The sequence below is a fragment of the Caenorhabditis elegans genome, chromosome V (assembly GCF_000002985.6).
Source record: "Caenorhabditis elegans chromosome V".
In the NCBI taxonomy this organism is placed as follows: Eukaryota; Metazoa; Nematoda; class Chromadorea; order Rhabditida; family Rhabditidae; genus Caenorhabditis; species Caenorhabditis elegans.
The window spans coordinates 15,718,727-15,736,428 of NC_003283.11; the positions used below are offsets into that span (position 1 = coordinate 15,718,727).

At 38.1% G+C, this 17,702-nt stretch overlaps 8 protein-coding genes across 9 annotated transcripts; 3 read left to right on the forward strand and 5 right to left on the reverse strand.

Annotated features, from left to right (window-relative positions):
* Window positions 1–1,143: 1,143 nt before the first annotated feature.
* Y6E2A.7 (SPK domain-containing protein) lies at window positions 1,144–2,566 on the forward strand (the record flags this gene model as incomplete). Its single annotated transcript, NM_074511.3, has 8 exons — window positions 1,144–1,213; window positions 1,262–1,453; window positions 1,506–1,556; window positions 1,628–1,675; window positions 1,727–1,846; window positions 1,890–1,991; window positions 2,038–2,237; window positions 2,284–2,566. The coding sequence occupies exons 1-8, from the start codon at window positions 1,154–1,156 to the stop codon at window positions 2,564–2,566; spliced, it is 1,056 nt and encodes a 351-aa protein (NP_506912.2). The 5' UTR covers window positions 1,144–1,153.
* An 895-nt stretch (window positions 2,567–3,461) lies between these two features.
* On the forward strand, window positions 3,462–5,273 carry srh-140 (Serpentine Receptor, class H; the record flags this gene model as incomplete). Its single annotated transcript, NM_074512.1, has 3 exons — window positions 3,462–3,634; window positions 4,174–4,319; window positions 4,519–5,273. 3 exons carry the CDS (start codon window positions 3,462–3,464, stop codon window positions 5,271–5,273), a joined length of 1,074 nt encoding a protein of 357 aa, NP_506913.1.
* An 810-nt stretch (window positions 5,274–6,083) lies between these two features.
* Window positions 6,084–7,984, reverse strand: irld-57 (Receptor L-domain domain-containing protein). Its single transcript, NM_001348587.2, has 6 exons — window positions 7,904–7,984; window positions 7,769–7,855; window positions 7,415–7,632; window positions 7,305–7,363; window positions 6,891–6,982; window positions 6,084–6,844 (listed from the first exon to the last, which is right to left on the reverse strand). The coding sequence occupies exons 1-6, from the start codon at window positions 7,974–7,976 to the stop codon at window positions 6,123–6,125; spliced, it is 1,251 nt and encodes a 416-aa protein (NP_001335503.1). The 5' UTR covers window positions 7,977–7,984; the 3' UTR covers window positions 6,084–6,122.
* A 130-nt stretch (window positions 7,985–8,114) lies between these two features.
* sfxn-1.3 lies at window positions 8,115–9,632 on the forward strand (the record flags this gene model as incomplete). 2 transcript variants are annotated; one of them, NM_001029110.3, is made up of 5 exons in its annotated part: window positions 8,115–8,216; window positions 8,323–8,543; window positions 8,816–9,123; window positions 9,169–9,296; window positions 9,349–9,632. In NM_001029110.3, the coding sequence occupies 5 exons, from the start codon at window positions 8,141–8,143 to the stop codon at window positions 9,603–9,605; spliced, it is 990 nt and encodes a 329-aa protein (NP_001024281.1). The 2 variants fall into 2 exon arrangements, with proteins under 2 accessions (NP_001024281.1, NP_001024282.1); NM_001029111.4 differs by lacking the exon at window positions 9,349–9,632 and having other exon boundaries at window positions 8,141–8,216; window positions 8,816–9,112; window positions 9,169–9,180.
* Window positions 9,633–10,468: 836 nt separating this feature from the next.
* Window positions 10,469–11,833, reverse strand: Y6E2A.10 (F-box domain-containing protein). The gene is made up of 5 exons (NM_001129591.4): window positions 11,798–11,833; window positions 11,552–11,749; window positions 10,948–11,172; window positions 10,733–10,893; window positions 10,469–10,680 (listed from the first exon to the last, which is right to left on the reverse strand). Exons 1-5 carry the CDS (start codon window positions 11,804–11,806, stop codon window positions 10,512–10,514), a joined length of 762 nt encoding a protein of 253 aa, NP_001123063.2. The 5' UTR covers window positions 11,807–11,833; the 3' UTR covers window positions 10,469–10,511.
* Window positions 11,834–12,017: 184 nt separating this feature from the next.
* Window positions 12,018–13,583, reverse strand: str-38 (Seven TM Receptor). Its single transcript, NM_074515.8, has 6 exons — window positions 13,116–13,583; window positions 12,747–12,884; window positions 12,636–12,702; window positions 12,398–12,589; window positions 12,168–12,345; window positions 12,018–12,120 (listed from the first exon to the last, which is right to left on the reverse strand). The coding sequence occupies exons 1-6, from the start codon at window positions 13,490–13,492 to the stop codon at window positions 12,053–12,055; spliced, it is 1,020 nt and encodes a 339-aa protein (NP_506916.3). The 5' UTR covers window positions 13,493–13,583; the 3' UTR covers window positions 12,018–12,052.
* A 553-nt stretch (window positions 13,584–14,136) lies between these two features.
* T23D5.3 (DUF281 domain-containing protein) lies at window positions 14,137–14,942 on the reverse strand (the record flags this gene model as incomplete). Its single annotated transcript, NM_074516.2, has 4 exons — window positions 14,137–14,187; window positions 14,232–14,387; window positions 14,442–14,652; window positions 14,701–14,942. 4 exons carry the CDS (start codon window positions 14,940–14,942, stop codon window positions 14,137–14,139), a joined length of 660 nt encoding a protein of 219 aa, NP_506917.2.
* Window positions 14,943–15,296: 354 nt separating this feature from the next.
* Window positions 15,297–17,094, reverse strand: str-27 (Seven TM Receptor; the record flags this gene model as incomplete). The annotated part of the gene is made up of 6 exons (NM_001322595.1): window positions 15,297–15,412; window positions 15,459–15,636; window positions 15,682–15,952; window positions 16,446–16,659; window positions 16,714–16,801; window positions 16,900–17,094. 6 exons carry the CDS (start codon window positions 17,092–17,094, stop codon window positions 15,297–15,299), a joined length of 1,062 nt encoding a protein of 353 aa, NP_001309461.1.
* Window positions 17,095–17,702: the final 608 nt, after the last annotated feature.

Here is a 17,702-nt window from a genome sequence, read left to right on the forward strand (position 1 = left end):
ATGTATTCCTCACTCTAAAAATTTAACCCATTACAAGACGCAGACAGCCAACAAAAGTGGCGATTGTTCGTAGGAGAAAAGAGAGAAAGGGAGTACGTCATAGGAATTTTTTCCAACATTGTCACAATAAAATATGAGTATTTTTTAATTTCAATGAGTCATTTTGCAAAATGCACTCATTTTATGTGATAAACGGAATATTTCTTATAAGGAAGAATATTTGACATGGAAGAATAATTTTCTAAAATGAACTGCCGCTATATAGGTATTTGTAAGATTCGTTGAAAATCTTCTAAACAGTAATTGGAAAAAAACGAATATTAGAGATTTGTCGATTTTTTAAAATTGTTTTTTTACCCAAAACGTATGAAATTTTTTTTGGACTGTTTAGGTTAGAGACTTACACTTTGGGGTTTTCGAGAAAAATCTAAAGTTTGTTTCATCCAGCTCAAAAGTATTCAGATTTTTTTTATTAGAAAGAACTTTTAAAATGTTTAAACATACGTGTATTCTATAAAACTATAAAACTAATTTCAGAGCAACTTGCAGGTTTTGAAAAAAGTCCAAAAAAAAAATTGGGAATTGGACTTCGTGGTTTGGGATCTGCTATAAATTTCTCTGCATTAGATGTTCTGTATTTCTACTTCATTTCAGCAGTTAAAACCCCTAAACCCGCATGAAAAACAAAGACTGGGTTGAAGGTGTCAAATGAAAATATCCCTTCCTCACTCTTAAATGTTCCCCCGTTGTAATAAAGAGATCGGCGGTTTTAATTTCATATTTCTAGCAACTTTAAATCCAAAAAAATTATTTAATATTTTGTAAATACCCAAAAAAAAGTGAGTAATTTTTTGAAATATGGTTTGTGGTTAAAAAAACCTATTAGCAATTTTTTTTGATAATTGGCGTCAACAATTTTATCAAGCATGATAACATTTTAGAGTGAGGAAGATTTTCATTTGACATCCAATCTTGAATATTTGAAGGAAATTGAGTTTTTATATTTTTTACATTATATTTCTATCTGAGGTGACACGGAGTTGTCCCCAACTCGTTTTTTAATATTCCCTGCTTGCCTGAATTGCTCATACCAGATTTGAGGTGTTTTCCGGGCGGAATGAGAAGAAACAAAAAACCAATTCCTTTTTTCCAGATGAAAAAGTTTTTGGTAACACGTGAATTTCAGGTCAATTTTACTGATGCTCTCAAAAATGTAAGATTTTAATTTCAAAAGGTTTTTCTGCTGAATTAAAATCTTCAGGATCAATTAGAAAATTGGCACAATTGTAGAATTGAACAAGTAGAAAATATCGGACAATTTTTGAAGAGTCTGAAAATCCAAGGATACGGTTTTGAAACATCTGTTATTTGCAAACATTTGTGCGATAATTTTTCAAAATTCTACACATTATTTTGGCAAATTGAACAATCTCCGAAGAAAAATCAATTTTTGGTGAGAAAAATTAAAAATTAAAGCAATTTTCTAACATATTAATATTTTTCAGAGAATCGGAAAATTTCTCAGCACATTGAGAAGCGACCGCGACGAAAAAGATGTAAGTTATTTAATTTTGAGATTTATTTTAGAGCATCACAAAATATGGATTTCAACCCTAACATTTTTCAGGTCATCAAAGAGTTTAATCGCAAACTTATAAAATACAAACAGCAAAAAGTGAGCTAAAAAAGTCAAAAATAGCTATTTCAATTAATTAAATTTCTTCAGAGATGGTCGAAAATGTTCGAGTACTGCAAATTCTATGTGGACTCAATACTAGAGCAATTGAGAACTCAGTATCATTTAGATATACGAATTGAGGGTGATGATGGAAAATTTTATTACACAGTTAGTACGCTTTATTCGGCTTTAGAATAGTTAATGTTTGCAGTTTTCTGACGCTGAAAAAAAGAAAAATGGCAGAATTAAGTCTGAACAATTTTTGAATGTACATCAGCGGACAGGTAGACACAATTGGTATCCTTCAAAATCGGTAAATTCTGAGTTCTCTGAGCTTGAAGCCAATTTCTTTGTTTCAGCTTAGAGAGCGGCCTAGAAAAATTAAAGAATCTTCGGTGGAAGCTTCGATAGTGCCAAAATCTATAAATCACTCTGAAATTCGAAGATGTCGCTCTGCTGAGCAGCTCTCGTGCTTTTCCCAAACTTCTCAGGAAGTCAAGAATTTTGAAACTAAACCAGACGACCTGGAGGCACAGGAATTAATTATCAAAGAAACAAGGTTGAGCGCACATTTTTATTCAACAAACATATAATTTCTATTTTAGAGGTTGCAGTACTGTGTCTGTAACGCTTCAAAACTCTGAAGCCCCTGAGAATATTCTGGAAGATCGTATAGAGCAAGAAAATCTTAGAAAACTTGGAGAAACAAGAACATTCCGAGCTTTAAGTATCGAATCCGTCGAGTCGGATGTAACTGATAATTCATTTGAAATGAAGTTGAAGGCACAAGAAGCAGAAGGTGCTGCAAAACTTCTGGAAGCACAAAGTAACCGGGAGAATACGAATTTCGTCAAGAAAGAACTTCACAAATTGATTAATAGTTTTTGATTTTCAAATGAAATTCGTTTTGTTTCGTTTTTCCTATTTTTCCATTTTTCCAAACTACGAGCATTTTTTAGAGTGGCGTCAAATGACTTCTGATAAAAGTAGAAGCATGGAAAAATAATTCTGAGAACTAAAATCAAAGTTCCAGTCAAGTTCAAGTATGTCTGGCAACACGTGATTTAGTATATTACAGCTGAATTTTTCCTTCTAGTGTAAATAAAATGGGTATACATAAGGAGACCAGCGGTAGGGAAAAAGTATGATTGGGATAGGTATGAGTAGGCATAAGATAGGTCTGCGGTAGACAAAAGGTAGGCGTGACGTAGCATGAGGTAGTTATGAGGCAGGAAAAGGAGTATGCGTGAAATGGGCATGAGGTAGGAATGAAATAAGGCAAACTGTAGGCGAGCCGTCGGTATGAGGATTGCGGGTAATCGGGCACACAGTAAAACCCCGCCCATTTCTTGGCCAAGAATTTTTTGGTCTGACCTTATTTGATTCTTAGAAAACGTGCAAAAATATCACCTGCAAAACATGCAGTTTAGACGCCTGACAAATATATAGTTAAGTATTATGGGTGGCAATAAGTTCCGGGTTAAAATTCGTAATTTTTTTGGTTGCATTATTTTTTTCATTTTTGTGCATTTTTTTCTTATATACAATCTAAACTTAATGGCATTATCACATTGAAGATAATTTTACAATACAGAATTCATGCATCAGTATTTCCTTTTTAATAATCTTTGCCCCTTATGAAAATAAAATCATTTTTTGTGTTCTAGGTCTGCATAAACAACCTAAATTTGAATTTGATTTGGCAATCAAAGCAATACATTTTTTATTTTTGAGTCATAGATTCATTTCTCCAGGCAGACGCCGTCATTACATAAAGTTCTCCATGTGTACCTGGCGTGGAAGCTATCTGGAATCTGACGAGTTTTATCTTCGAGCTTCTCATATTTTATCATGCATTCAGACCCCTGTAAACATTTTTGGAACATTTATAATTGTTTTCAAAACTCCAAAGAATATGGAAAAAGTGAAGATTTCTATTTTGTTGATGCATTTAACGTAAGTAAGATTGTTTTCCCAAGATTCCTTAAATTTTCCTTTAAATTCACATTTTCAAAGATAAAAGGCAACATCTCCACAAGAATGTTTAGGAGAGTTATTTATAGACAACAGGCGTAAATTGCTTTTAAGGCAGAGAGAAAGGCTGCCTATATACAGGCAGCCATAGGTCATTTTCATATCGGGCAGGTCTCAGGCAGGCAGGCCTAGGTCATCTTCAAATCGGAAATGTAGGTAGCCTTCAAAGCAGACTAGAAAACGTAGATTGCTTTAAAGATAGATAGGCAGGTGTTTATTGTTTATACATGCCGGCGCCACAAACACGCGTAGGCCGTCACAAGCAGGTGTAGGTCGCCAAATGAGGTGACGATTGGCTACAGGCAGGCGTAGGTCGGTGCAAACTGAGTGTAAGTAGCTTTTAAGGTACACATGTTAGGCTGCTATTAAGACTAGTTTTACGGCGTAGGTGGGTTCAGATCGCCTTCGAAGCAGGCAAAGGCGAATTTTTGTTTTTACACATCCTTTTTTAATCATTACAGATGTTTTTGGCTGGATATTTACTTTAATATTTTATCGATCCCATATATGATTCACTCGGCCGCCGCTGGTTATCCTCTTGGAATATTATTCCATCTAGGACTTCCCACAGATATACAGATTTATTTTGGACTGGTCTCGGTTTTTTGTAAGCTTGCTTGACTACGTGCCTGCCAGCCTACCGCCCATTTTCTAAACTTCTAAGAAGAAACAAAAAAGGTGTTCCTATTTTTTTGGCATTTCAATAAATTTGCTAAAAAATTGACTAGGAACTGGGAAATATGTTGTAGGCATAAGGCAGGCAGGCAGGCATTTTCCGAGATTTCTCACATACTTCTTTGTTTCAGTCTTCATCCCAGCCATCATTTTATTCTTCGAAGAGCGCTACAACCGATTGGTCCGATCGGATGCAGATTCCCATACCAGATTTCTGAAACGAGTTGCTCATTTTGGAATAATGTACCTTTGTGCTATAATTGGAACATTAGTGGTATTCTTTGGTGCTACCACAGATTCCGATGAAACTAAAATAAAAATGATCGAACGATTTCCTTGTCTACCACCTGAAATAATCACTAAACCTGGATTTTTAATACTCACAGAGGACACGTTGGCGCTCGTCGTAATTCTTCTCTTGCTAACTTTTTTCACATTTTTTCAACTTGGCTACTTCTTCGGAATGACCGCAAATTTCCTATACACTACTAAAACAATGTCCGCAAATACTGCAAAACTACAAAAACAATTGTTTCAGCGACTTACAATTCAAATTGTGCTTCCACTTTTTGCGGTTTTCATTCCCTGTATTTATCTGAATGGCTCCGCCGCATTCCACTACTTGGATATGATTTTCATTAATTTTTCAAATTTATTCATATCTACTCATGGTCTTTTATCATGTGTTACTACTATTCTTGTGCATAAGGCATATCGTGATGCAGTTTTTGATATTTTCGGAGCTGGATGCCTGATAAAGAAGAATTTGAGTTCCAGAAGTTATGTGACAGGGACTGTCAGAAATAGTTGGAAACCTCAGACAAATGGAAACAGTCAGAAGCAACCGGAAAACTATCAAATGGCAGGCCAAACTTCAGTTTTATAAATTGTTTTAAATAGACTTTAAATTTTTTTTAAATTTTTGGTTTTCCAATTTTTGAAAATTGTCTAAAAATATTTCCGATTATTTTTTCGATTTTTAATAAATTAATATAATTTCTACAACGCTTGAATCTGACGGTGAATTTTAGGTATTTTTAGAAAATCTGATTTTTTTTTCAGAATTCATATACATATTCTAATTTTGACCAACGGTGGATTTGAATATTTTTTCGAAAATCATTACATTTTCTTGTTAAAAATTCAAATTCGGTTGTGAATGTTCATATCGGGAATTCGAAAAAACTTTGTTAAAATTAAATTTGTTGAAAATTTTCGGGAAATTTCGGCTGGTTGTTCTGGAGTATTTCAACGTTTTTAAATTTTTTTTAATATTTAAAAATTTCGCAGTAAAAAAATTTGGACCCGGAACTTATTTACCTCCCTGATACTTGGAAACATTCGATTATTAAAAGAAAATTCAGCTGTGATACGTTTAATCACAATTTGACAGAGCAAAAAATTGTCGGGTTAACAATCGAAAATAATTTCTGATTTCACTAATAGAAAAAAGGTGTAATTTCGATGCCATGCCTCATGCCTACTCACCTGCCTACCACATTTCTTTTTACGGTAAAATGCAAAAATAAGCAGTGGGGTGGGATGCGAACAGCTAAAAACATGCCAGCAGGCGATACATTTCGCTCTAAAAAAACACCAGCAGCAAAATGACACATGACAGGTTTGCGCGGACATCTATCGTGGTCGGCTGATCTTTCCACCACAAATTTACAAAAAGTCACAGACAAACTTCGAATTCATCATCAAACATTTATAAGAACTTTCTAAAAACTAGTTATCTAAAAGGTATGCCTTCCACTGGATCTATCGTAGGTTGCTCTACTGACACCGTTTTTTCCTTCTCCAAACTCGGCACATCAGTGTATTCAACTCTTCTTGAGCCTTCTTCAAAAACAAATTTGTCACTTTTCTCCTTCTTGCTCTTTTGTGCCTTTTCGGGAACTTCCTTCACTTTTTTCTCCGACTTCTTCTGTTCTTTCTTTGCAGATTTCTTTGCAGATTTTTTTGCAGATGTCTTTGGAGCACTTTTAATCTTAACTTCCTTCTTTTTATTCTTATCTTCCTCCTTGCTTTTACTACTTTCCTTCTTCTTTTTAAGTTCAGCCTCCTTCATCTTCTCGGCCCTTTTCATTGTTTCCCGTTTTCTCATCTTCAAATCCTTTTCAATCTTCCTCAGCTTCCGTCTCTCGTCAGCCCATTTCTTCTCCTCACCAGGAGCATGATACGGATCATCTTGAGTTCTTCTCGCAAAATCATTCATCCACGCGTGCTTCTCATCCGCTATTTTGATGCAATCCATTCTCCATTCATCATACAAATTCGACTTTTCCAGTTCAATATTGAGCTGTTTCGCTTCCCGTTCGATTTCCAGCTTCAACAACTGACGTTCCCATCGACGTTGGAATGCCATGTACCAGTGCACATCAGCAATCATGGCAATTGCTAGAGAACCGAAAGAGCCCGCAAGCACAAAGTACCAGTGAGTTGGAGCAGATTCTGGAAAACTGTTTCATTAGAAAAATTCAGACTTTTAGTTGGAAACCTTCTTGCATTGAATGAAAATCGAAATAGTTCGCAGAACAAGGATCAATGGCATGACCGGCAGTGGCTAGTAGAGATTGAAATTCTTGAAATCTGAAATTGAAATAATTAACCGGCAGATGTCGGACGCTCAATCGAGTGTCCGACCTCTACCGGGTTCTGCTTACCCAATGGTTTTCAAGACAATTTGCGAAACCCGGTAGATGTCAGGCGCTATGCATCCCAAACATATGCTAATCTTGCGCCTGACATACACCAGGTCCCACTTAACTTATTAGCCTGTGCTTCACGAGTGGCAAAACCCAGCAAATGTCGGACGCTGCGTGAAAAAGCGAAAATAGAGTCCGAAACCTGTCAGGCTTCCTCCGTCAATAGAAGAAACCGGAAGATGTCGGGCGCTTTTTGCAAGACTCACGCTCGATTGCTTCTCCTCATTTCAATTGGGTAATTGTCATTCCAAAATGTCACCAGGGGCTAAAAAATATTATAAATTGATTGTGAGTTCAAAACCTTCCAAAAAAATACCATTGTTCCATTGATAACTCTCAGACTTTTAAACTCCAAAGACATAAGTTGATGGTTCCGTTCGAGTTTCAGCAATGGTTCACTACTCAATACGGCAAGATACTCGAGACTTGTAAGGGCGGAAAACCGCTTGAAGTTATTGTCGCGGAGGACTATTCCATTGGTTATCCGTTGGATTGTGGAAAGTTTTCGACCGTCTTCGGACTTGGCGTCGATATCTGGGTAATGGAAAGCGTGGAAGGCAAAGAGATAGGCGAGGTGGGCGGCAGGCGTGGAAGGCGATGGGAGAGGCGAAGGAATTAGCGAGGCGAAGGAATTAGCGAGGCGGGCGTATTCGGCCGTCTAAACGCTCACCATAAAAATAGTCTGAAATAACCAACGGAAAACCAATCACTTCTTCACATCCCATCGGTAAATCCTCAACTTTTCCGCCATAACATACTAAAAAACGTAGAATTATTCAGCTTCAGAACCCTCCTCACAACTTACTCTTGAACAAAGGTGAACCAGGCCGCACAAATTTGAGAACATGGAAGAATGAGTAAATCAGTAACAGATTCATTGTTTGAATAAATAATTAGAAATAAATTTTTTTGACACGTGAAGTTTATTTGGAAAGGAGGGGAGGCTAAATGTCAAGACAATAATTTTTGAAAATCACGTGAAAAAGTATATAACAAGTTTAATTGGAAACAAGCTCATTTCCAATTTTTATCACTTTAAAAAATGAACGATCTTGTTATTAATCAGAAGATTCTACCAGATATTTCGAAATCGAAATGGGATCTCGACACGTATTCAGGTAGGAAGGCCGACATCTTCCGGGGGCTGCTGGAAAATAGCCGACCCCGGTAGATGTCGGGCACTGTTAAATACTAGACGCAGCGGACATATCACTGGTTTTTCAGGTCGTGTAAAACACTACTTTGCATCTGCTAACCCGATGACACTCTTCACCTCATCCAATACCCAGGAAATGTGCAGGAAAATAGTTGTAGACTATAAAAAGGGGATAATAAATCCGGAATTGACGATGGATGAGCTATGGAGTGCAAAGATCCTCTATGATTCAGTATATCATCCTGATACCGGCGAAAAGATGTTCTGTCTCGGGAGAATGAGCGCTCAGGTAGGGCTTTACTGAAAATTGCTTCAAATTTTTCCAGACACCGCACAGAGGAACAAATTCTACACATTCTTGCAATTGGAAGTTTCTTCGGGAGAGGGGAGACGCAGACGCCCCTATAGCCTGCGCTCTCCCCTCCCCCCACACTCTATCCGCCGCATCTTTGAAGTGGTGTATCTCTGCGGTGAAAATACCTATCAAAAAATTTGAACTAATGACTGACTAATGAAATGTTTAAAATTTCAATTTCTACAATTTGATAGTAAAACTTTCAGACCCCAGCAAATATGGTTATCACTGGAATGCTTCTCAGCTGCTATCGTACCTGTCCTGGTATTATATTCTCCCATTGGATCAATCAGTCGTTCAATGCAATTGTCAACTATACCAATCGAAGCGGAAATTGCAGAACTACCAATCAGCAGCTACTCTATTCGTATTTCTGTGCTACTGGAGCGGCTACAACGGCGGCTCTCGGTCTGAATATGATGGTGAAGAATAGTCATGGATTGGCTGGAAGATTGGTTCCATTTGTGGCTGTTGCAGTTGCAAATGCCATTAATATTCCAATGGTTCGAGCAAAGTAAATCCAGTAAATTTAGTTTTTAACGCTTTATTTGTTTTGCAGCGAACTTTCTGAGGGAATTGAGCTATGTGATGAGGACGACCATCTCGTCGCAAAATCCAAGCAGCTGGCGGCTCTCGCAATTGCTCAAGTCACACTGAGCCGAATTCTCATGGCTATGCCTGATATGGGTAAGTTGTTTACAACCCAAGTTCGTTCTACTTTTAACTTGAAAATTTTCAGTTCTGAGCCCGGTGATCATGAATCGATTCACGCGAACCGCCTACTACAAAGCTCGTCCACTAGTCCAAAAGTACTCCGAGATGCCGATTCAGACATTTTTGGCGGGGATTGGTCTTTACTTCATGACACCGTTGGGATGTGCTCTTTTCCCGCAGAGAAGTGCAATTCATGTGAGAAAGTTGGAGGTTGACGTGCAGAATCAGATATTGGAGAGGAAAGATTCGCCGAGGATTGTGTACTATAATAAAGGGCTCTGAATTGGGAAATAAAGATTATGGGTGAATGCGCGCAGGCGAAAATGCGAATCTTGTTTTAGCGTCAGACGTTTTGCAGGTTCCGTCAATCGCATCTAGTGGCACAGCCCGGTAGGGTTTTGAAATTCGAATAAGGCGTACTTTTCAATAGAAGCTTATTGATTTTTTAACAAAAAAAATACAGACATAAAATATTAATTTTTTCATGTGTAAAAATTGTCGATTTTCCTATAAAAAATATAGATTTTTAAGAATATAAATTTTTAAAAAACTATCTATTTTAGTTTCTCAGAATATTTTTCGAATTTCTGAAAATTTTATCAACTTTTCTATACAAAGCCATAGATTTTGCTATTACAATTTATCGATTTTTAAAGATTAACTAGTGATTTCTTATAAAATTTCATCCTTAAAATATTCACCGTTGCTACTGAAACCTTTTCGTCTTTTCAAAGTTTATCAGTGAAACAACGTCAATTTACCTTTTTTTTAATATTGATTTTTTCGAAAACTCGATTTTTAGTTTTTCGTATTATTTTTTTTATTGATTTTTCTATGGAGATTAATCAACTTGTTGTTTTACTTCTTCAAATTTAAAAAAAAACCCGAATTTTATCCAACAAAATTTATCGATTTTCAGTTTTTTTGGAACTTTTCAAAGCAAACTCAAAACTCAAAACAAAAAAATTCAATAACAAAAGCACAAAAATTCTATATTTCCCTATCTTTAGTCAAGTAGAATTGTTCCCCACGAGAATTCAACTTGGAGTTGCTTCTAGAGCAGCCGACAGTTCTCGGGTTGCGCTGAGCAGCACGTTTTCCCATTAGAAAAACACGCCTTCGAGATATCGGCTGCTTCAACAGTGTTTCAGAATGAGTAAGCATTTATTTACATTCAATTTACAAATCTCAATAGCCAGTTTCAATGAAAATGTGGCGAATGTCTGGAATGTGTTCTTTGATGAAGGCCACAGTATGCATATCAGCTTTCGATGCACACTTGACTACCGATTTCTTTGCATTTGATAAAATATTGATATGGTGAGTGATTTCCATTTTGGTATTGATGATGAGTTTTCTGAAATTATCTGGTTTAATCTGTTTATTGAACCTTTGTTTTTTGAACTAACGAGTTTCTTTTTGGTACAATTGCATTCGGGCTGAGAATAATTGTCTGCAAATTCGGAAAAATCTCATCGATCATTTTGATATGATCCGGCGGTATTATGCATCCACGAAGATCCAGCTCGACCACATTTTGCAGAAATGTCGATGCAGGTTGTCCAGTGGCCTCAAATGTTCATTTATATCTAGTTTGTTCAATTTCCAGGTGCACACTCCTTACCATTTCAATGCACTTAATCAATGATTTGATATTGACACTGACCACGCGGCGCAAACTCAATTTGCGCAAGTTTCCCGGTTTGAACAAATTAAACGCAGCTGTCATTTCGTCGAGTATTCCTGGCAAAGAAGTGAGTTTCCATTCGGAAACGGCGAGCGACGGGAACCAAATCATCAGTTTGGCGATTGAGAAACTTTTCTGAGTTCTCCAGTAGGATTCGACTTCCTGTAAAGTGAAGTAGCGATCGACATATTTTTTGTATTAATTGAAAAGCCCGGTAGATGTCGGGCGCATCACTACAGCATTTCGGACAGACAAGGGAGTTAATAGATATAACAAAAAGTCTGGTAACTGTCGGCCGCTAGAAAAATTTTGAGGCACCCGTCCTCAACAGCGTTTCGACGTTCATTATCAGGAGACGGAGCCCGGTATACATCGGCCGCTGTCATAAATGAACACATTGAAGCACGACTGGCGGTTACTACCCCTTTGCAACGCCCGACATCTACCGGGTCTCGCCATTCCGATGCTGAATCAGTGAGCGACGAAATCCGGGAGATGTCGGGTACTGCAGCAGTTCAATCTACGTGAACAAAGTACTTACATCATGAGCATACTTGCAAACTCCTCTGAACGTGGCGTGCTCCTCTACAGACATATTCTCAACAAGAGTGCGCATCACATTTGGCGGCAAAACCCTCAAGTTCATCCATTTCTCCACTTCTTCGGCTAGCTCCTTTCTTTTGCTCTTTGATACCACCGTCTTGTTCGATGACTCTTGAGATACACTTCTTTTACGCTTCTGCAGGAGAAACATTTTTTTAAGCAGCAACAAGAAAACAAAACTAACCAGTGACATTTTGCTTTACTAGAATGCTCAAGTAGACTAGAAATGACAATGGAATTGATCAAAATGTTGATAAGACGAGAAAATAAAAAAGAAACAAACAAAAATATATGGAACATCAAGGGTCACGGTTTTATAACTACAAATAACAAACATATGAAAAAACATGGGGCTGATTGTGAAGCCTTAGCCTAGGCCTAACTCTAAGCCTAACCCTAAGCCTGAGCCTGAGCCTAAGCCTAAGCCATACACTTCTGATCAGAAAACGCTAATATCCGATGATCGCTTCCGAAAATCTGGAGCTGAAGGTCTTCGTAGCACTTTTTCTGAAAATAAAATTTAAACTTTTTGAGCCTATATGCCTAGGGCTCACTTCTAAAAATGTTTGTGTATTCCTTAACAATTATCATGAAAGCAATCGTCTCAATTGGAGGGTAGAGACTAAATACTGCGTAGATAAATCCGGTTTGAAACGTGAAGCTGACATTGAAGAACGGGGTGAATAGGACTGGAAGAGCCGGAAGGTGGAAGAGGAGGGTGGGAAGAGTTATCTTAAAATTTGTATTTTGCTTTAGATTTTCAGGCCGTATCGAAAAATTCTACCTGTACAACTAAAGCCTTGAAGAATTGTTGCTGCAAGTTTCCATTGCTCACTGAGAAGTTTGCCATTTCCTTCTTCATTTTCTTCTGCATCTGAACCCCGCAATAGATAATCACGGCGTACTGGAAACCGAGAATTATCATGGATCCGAACAAAAATATCAAATTAAACCATCGCATGGTTCCATCAGCATTCTGTAATTGTTTGCATAATCTCTGGTGAGTCTAGCCTACAACTTACATAAGCGATAACAATGAAGCGGGCCGTTTCATTGATCTCCAAATTATAGACTCCGTAGAGCTCTTTTCTGAAAAAAAAATGAATGAAAAACACGAGATGTGACTCAATTACTTCATATAATCATCGGAATATGGCTCTGCTTGAGCGCAAAAATGGGTCATGAAACCGAAAGTCACGCCAAAAGACGACGGATAGAGGATCCAGATAAGGAAGTTCCATCCAGTGAACGAGGAGATTAAGGTTCGACGGCTGAAAAAACGGTACTCTAACTTTGCCGAACTCTGTCAAACTCTGTCGAACTTTTTGTCGCACGCTGTCAAGTTTCTGTCGCATACTGTCACCTTTTTATCGCACACATCCAACTTTTGTCCAAGGCCGTTAATGTTCTGTTGAACACTATAATCGCTTGTCTAACTCTGTCAAACTCTGTCAAACTTTGTCGAACTTTGTCGAACTCTCACACCGCCAATTAAAACTTACTTCATCAAGATGGCATATCTGAAGACAAACTGAACGGCGAGCATGCACATGATGCTTGCATAGGCTCCTGAATAGGCTTCAATAAAGAATCTGAGCAGTTTCTGTGAGGCTCCAAGATAGTCATTCAGACTAAAATAAATAAATCCTGAATTGAAACTGTGCAAATATGGATGAGCCAGTACTTCGAGACAAGAAAATGACATACAGATCAGGGAAAACAGGATGATCAGATGTTTATAAGCCCCTGTTATTTTTTCCACATGGAATGCGGTAAGATAAATCAGGATTGCATTGAATAGACAAGTACAGACAAACCCGACTCTTGTAAATATTTCAGCAATGAATGGAAGAACAGTTGCAGCAGTCATTTTTACCATTGTGAGGCTATGATTTTTTCGGGGTTTTAACCAAAAAACAGGGGTGTAATTTAGTTTCTTCCGTCGTAGTTGCTATTTATCAGTCAAAATAAGAATAATAAAAACACCAACGATGTAATTATGCTTGCGCATGTGCTCGGTGCTTTGGCATCAGGTGGCTTGGGAGGCGGGGCGAATTGAATGGGAAAAATGAATGATTATTGAGCTGATTTGGATACTTGATTTGTGAATGATGTTTGGAAAATGTGTCGGCCCGACATGACCGAACATTTGCCTAGAGTTTTGTTAAAAAAGGTACATTGCATTGCCGCGGAATAATTAAATTAAACGAGTGGGCTAATAAAATCTTTTGGTCAAAAAATTGCAGCAAAAATATAGATGTGATCTACATAAACTTTCACTTGTGTTGCCAAGATGCTCATATGTTGAATTTCCTAATTTATTCATAAACAAAATAACATTGAACTCAGTTTCCAACACAGGATATTACTTCAACAACCCGAATCATCAGGTAGTGGAACCAGCCTTTCACCTCGTTTTCTGAAATTCCAAACTGGCTATGCAATTTAATAACAACAATCATTTACCCATCTGGATCTTCTCATATGACATCATCCCCGCACGTCACTGACGTCATAGCTGTGTCACCAGTATTCATACCAGAAAATACTTCTTGGGGTCCCAGTGGTTTCCAACTGAAATGTGCAAGTTTTTGACATTAAAATCAGGAAAAACTCACGAGCAGTGCTATGTCATTGCATTCGAATGAGGGGTTTATCATGCAAGAAACGGCGAGGGTTGAGCATCCGGTAGCGGTCATGCCAGTCGTGGGGGTACACGTGTATCTCTCATCCATGAAATTCATGAATGGGGTGCAGGTTTGGCATGGAAGCGGCTGGAACGGTTTGGTAACATATAAGAAAGCAGATTTGAGTGTAAGAATACTTACCGCAGCTGTTGTGGTCGGTGGTGCCGCCACTGTCGCCGCAGTTGTTGCTGCTGAAGGGCTTCCTGTGGTGGCAGATCCTGCAGTTGTGGCTGATCCAGCAGTCGTCACTGACCCGGGAGATCTTACAGTCGTTGCTCCAGGAGCCACCGTCGTCGTCATCACCGGCTCAACGCGTTGAGGAGTAGTTTTTGGGCCACATGTGGTACATTGTCTTAAAGAATATGGAATTGACTTAACCCTACAAAATAAGCAAACCTACGTAGTCTGTATTCCTGCTGCAATCGTCGTTTTGATAGGATCCCCTGGATCATTATCCGGCAGTGTGCCTGGGATCCCGACATCTTCCGGCGGGATCATTCGAATACATGACTCTGCAGTCATAGTCAAAAAAAGCATTATCCAGACAATCATTCGAAGAGAGATTGTTACAAGAACTAACCAAAAGTAGTTTATCAAGAACGGAGAGTGAAAGTAAACGGTAACGCTTGAGATAACGCTCATATTTAGATGACATACTTGTTATCGGCGTGTTTGTATCATGAAGCAATCCGAGTGAGAATTTAGCATCCTAGAATGAATATATTTTTGTTGGAATGCGATTAGTGGAGAGAACTGCCGGCGGCGAGTTGAGTAACAACTGTTCGGTGTATGTTTTTGGTGCATAAAACTACTCAGACAGCATATCAGTTTGAGCTGTTGGGTGGATGTCCTCGGTCCCTGTCTGCTGCCGAGTTTTGAGGAACACATGGAAATATGTAGGTCTAGGTTTTTGTATCTGTTGAGTCAACATCTTTCAAACTGAATCATATTTATTAAATGTTATTATTGCGGAAGTGAAGTGAAGTTTCAAAAAAGTCAAAGAGCATTTTCCGCAACTCGATTTTCCGCTGTTTGATTAGTGGCGGTTGTTGGGGTCACTGTACCCACATTAAGCATTGCAACCAGCTGAACCGCTTTGTTGGCCACAATTTCTGAAAAGTAATTAATTTCTAGACTGCACGCACAATTTCAACGTACTTCTGACTGCTAGTCTATAGTCGGATACAACTGTGAGCAGAATTAGGCTGTCTAGAAGAGGGTAGACACTGAAAAAATAGACAACAACTCTAGTTCGGAAACTGAATTTCATGTCGAAGAATGGAGCAAAGAATAGGGGAACTGCTGGAAGATGGACGAGAAGTGATGGAGCGACTAGCTGGAAAATTGAGTTTTTTTTTGTTTAGTCATGTTCTGAACTCACTTGGTACAGTAAGGCATTGAAGATTTGCTTTTGAAATTTGCTGTTCAGTATCATTGTGGTCTCCTTTAGATCTGCTTTTATCTGTTTGTAAATCAAAATTCCACATATCATCATAATCATGTACTGTAGGCTCATGATACCCATCTGTCCAAATATGCAAATTAAACTTTGAGGACGAACAAACTTTGTGCCATTGTTTTCACCATACGCAAGTAGTACAAAGAGTGCAACCTTGTCCGAATCCACTTTATACTGTTCGTACATTTCCTCTCTGAATATTAGTTTGAAATATTATTGCTTACTCGAACGTGATTTTGACCTCGAATATTTAGCCTTTGGAAAAAGTAGTCTGAGCTTGGTAAAAAATTTGTTTAGGCTCTGGACAGACCTTCGGACGATGATCATGCTTTTCGGGATGAGTCTTTTAAGTTAGAGGATCAGAGATTTACGGGACGATCAATCTACTTCTGATCTGGGAGTCAGGTACTACTACATCATTCGTTATGGTGCTTCCCACAGGACCAATAATCTAGTCGTAGATCGCTGCTCTTCCTGTTTAAGGCTGGGTGGACCTAGGGTGCGGTTGTTCTTGAATTTGTGATCCGCGGGAGTTAGCATACACCTCCCCAAATGCATAGATCCTGCCTGAAGTCTGATCAATCTTGTCCATGATCTGACCTAATGTTTCCAGAGATTACTTCGCGGGCAAAATCTGGCCAAGAAGTTTGCGCCGGCCACTACAAAGCATCTAAGCATAGAATTACCTGACATAATCCCTTGCGTATTCGTCCGGGTACGCATAAAAATAGGTGATAACTCCCCACGCAAGCCCAAACATGAACACGTATCCAAGCCACAGTATAAACCGCCAACCGCGAAAGTACTGCACCAACTGTGGACACCTTAAAACGCACACTCTGTAGATGTACTGAATTGTGAGGAATGATAGTATCGCTGCGTAGACGGCAGAGTATATCGCTGAAAAGCTTTTGGCTATGATCATGAATTTTTCGGTTATGTTTGAATACATACCTAGAAGCATTTCTGTGATAGCTTTCGACGAACGAAATGATCCTTTCAAACTGAAGTACAAAAAACATCCGTTGTAAGAGTGCATTATCTGAAATATAGTTTTAAGGAATTTCGGCTAAGAAGCCAAAAAGCATCGTCAAAGACCCTCTCACAATAGTGCCCGCTCTGATTTTTTCAAAAACTTACAGGTCTCACCACGATATCCAACGTAGAGAATCCGATCCCAAAAACTGCAAAACCGATGATCATGCGACGATAGATGATTGTGAGTCTAGTCGAACAGTATTTAGTCAGGTAGATCAAAGTACTGTTAAGCGCTAGGGTGACAAAATATGCTGAATATGATATCACATCTGCGAGAACTTCTTCCATCCTGCTCATTATGAAAAGAATCTGAAAATGTGCACATTTATATAGTAACATTTAAGCAGTATACAGTGGAATTCCCTTCAGATTCAAGATACGAGGAAATACATTCATCAAGGGTCGAGGCATTAAAAAAGAAAAACAATCTTCATTTAATAGTGTTTTGAACAAAATTAAAACACAATGATATACATTTGATGGGTAGCTGAAATTATATAAAAAAACAGCGTTGTCAGAGTGGAATCGCTAGAAAAATTGTGTAATCAGAATATGTATATCAGGAAGAAAACATGAGTACGTGAAATTCTATAGGGAAAATTCGAATCCGAGAACAATTTCAATCAGAAGACAAAAAAACGCTTATAGTTTATTCTTTGATCATCTACAACTTTTGCGGATTTTATGACCAGTCAACATTGATGGAGTTCCGTAAAAACCCCAGGCACGTCTGCTTCGATTGATTATTTAACTTTAAGAGAAAAAACCTCTATCTATGTTTTTTTTCTATAACGAGAAGCTTGTTAATATCCGTTTTATTTTTAAAGTACAAACATTTTAATTTTTAGAAAATTCAAAGACAAGTCTTAGTCGTTCAAAGTCTTAAGACAGATACAACTCATTTT

What these genes read in the sequence shown, in the direction of transcription:
- irld-57 (NM_001348587.2), bottom strand. Translation starts at nt 7,976, where the DNA reads ATGAATCTGTTACTGATTTACTCATTCTTCCATGTTCTCAAATTTGTG. An exon ending in ATGAGGAGAAGCAATCGAGC is followed by an intron (nt 6,983 to 7,304) that starts GTGAGTCTTGCA and finishes TTTCAATTTCAG; the next exon opens with ATTTCAAGAATTTCAATCTC. An exon ending in TTTTCATTCAATGCAAGAAG is followed by an intron (nt 6,845 to 6,890) that starts GTTTCCAACTAA and finishes ACAGTTTTCCAG; the next exon opens with AATCTGCTCCAACTCACTGG.
- Y6E2A.10 (NM_001129591.4), bottom strand. An exon ending in TTTGCAAGTATGCTCATGAT is followed by an intron (nt 11,173 to 11,551) that starts GTAAGTACTTTG and finishes TTCACTTTACAG; the next exon opens with GAAGTCGAATCCTACTGGAG. An exon ending in TGATTAAGTGCATTGAAATG is followed by an intron (nt 10,894 to 10,947) that starts GTAAGGAGTGTG and finishes TGAACATTTGAG; the next exon opens with GCCACTGGACAACCTGCATC.
- str-38 (NM_074515.8), bottom strand. Translation starts at nt 13,492, where the DNA reads ATGGTAAAAATGACTGCTGCAACTGTTCTTCCATTCATTGCTGAAATA. An exon ending in TCAAGGCTTTAGTTGTACAG is followed by an intron (nt 12,346 to 12,397) that starts GTAGAATTTTTC and finishes ACAAATTTTAAG; the next exon opens with ATAACTCTTCCCACCCTCCT. An exon ending in ATACACAAACATTTTTAGAA is followed by an intron (nt 12,121 to 12,167) that starts GTGAGCCCTAGG and finishes TTTTATTTTCAG; the next exon opens with AAAAAGTGCTACGAAGACCT.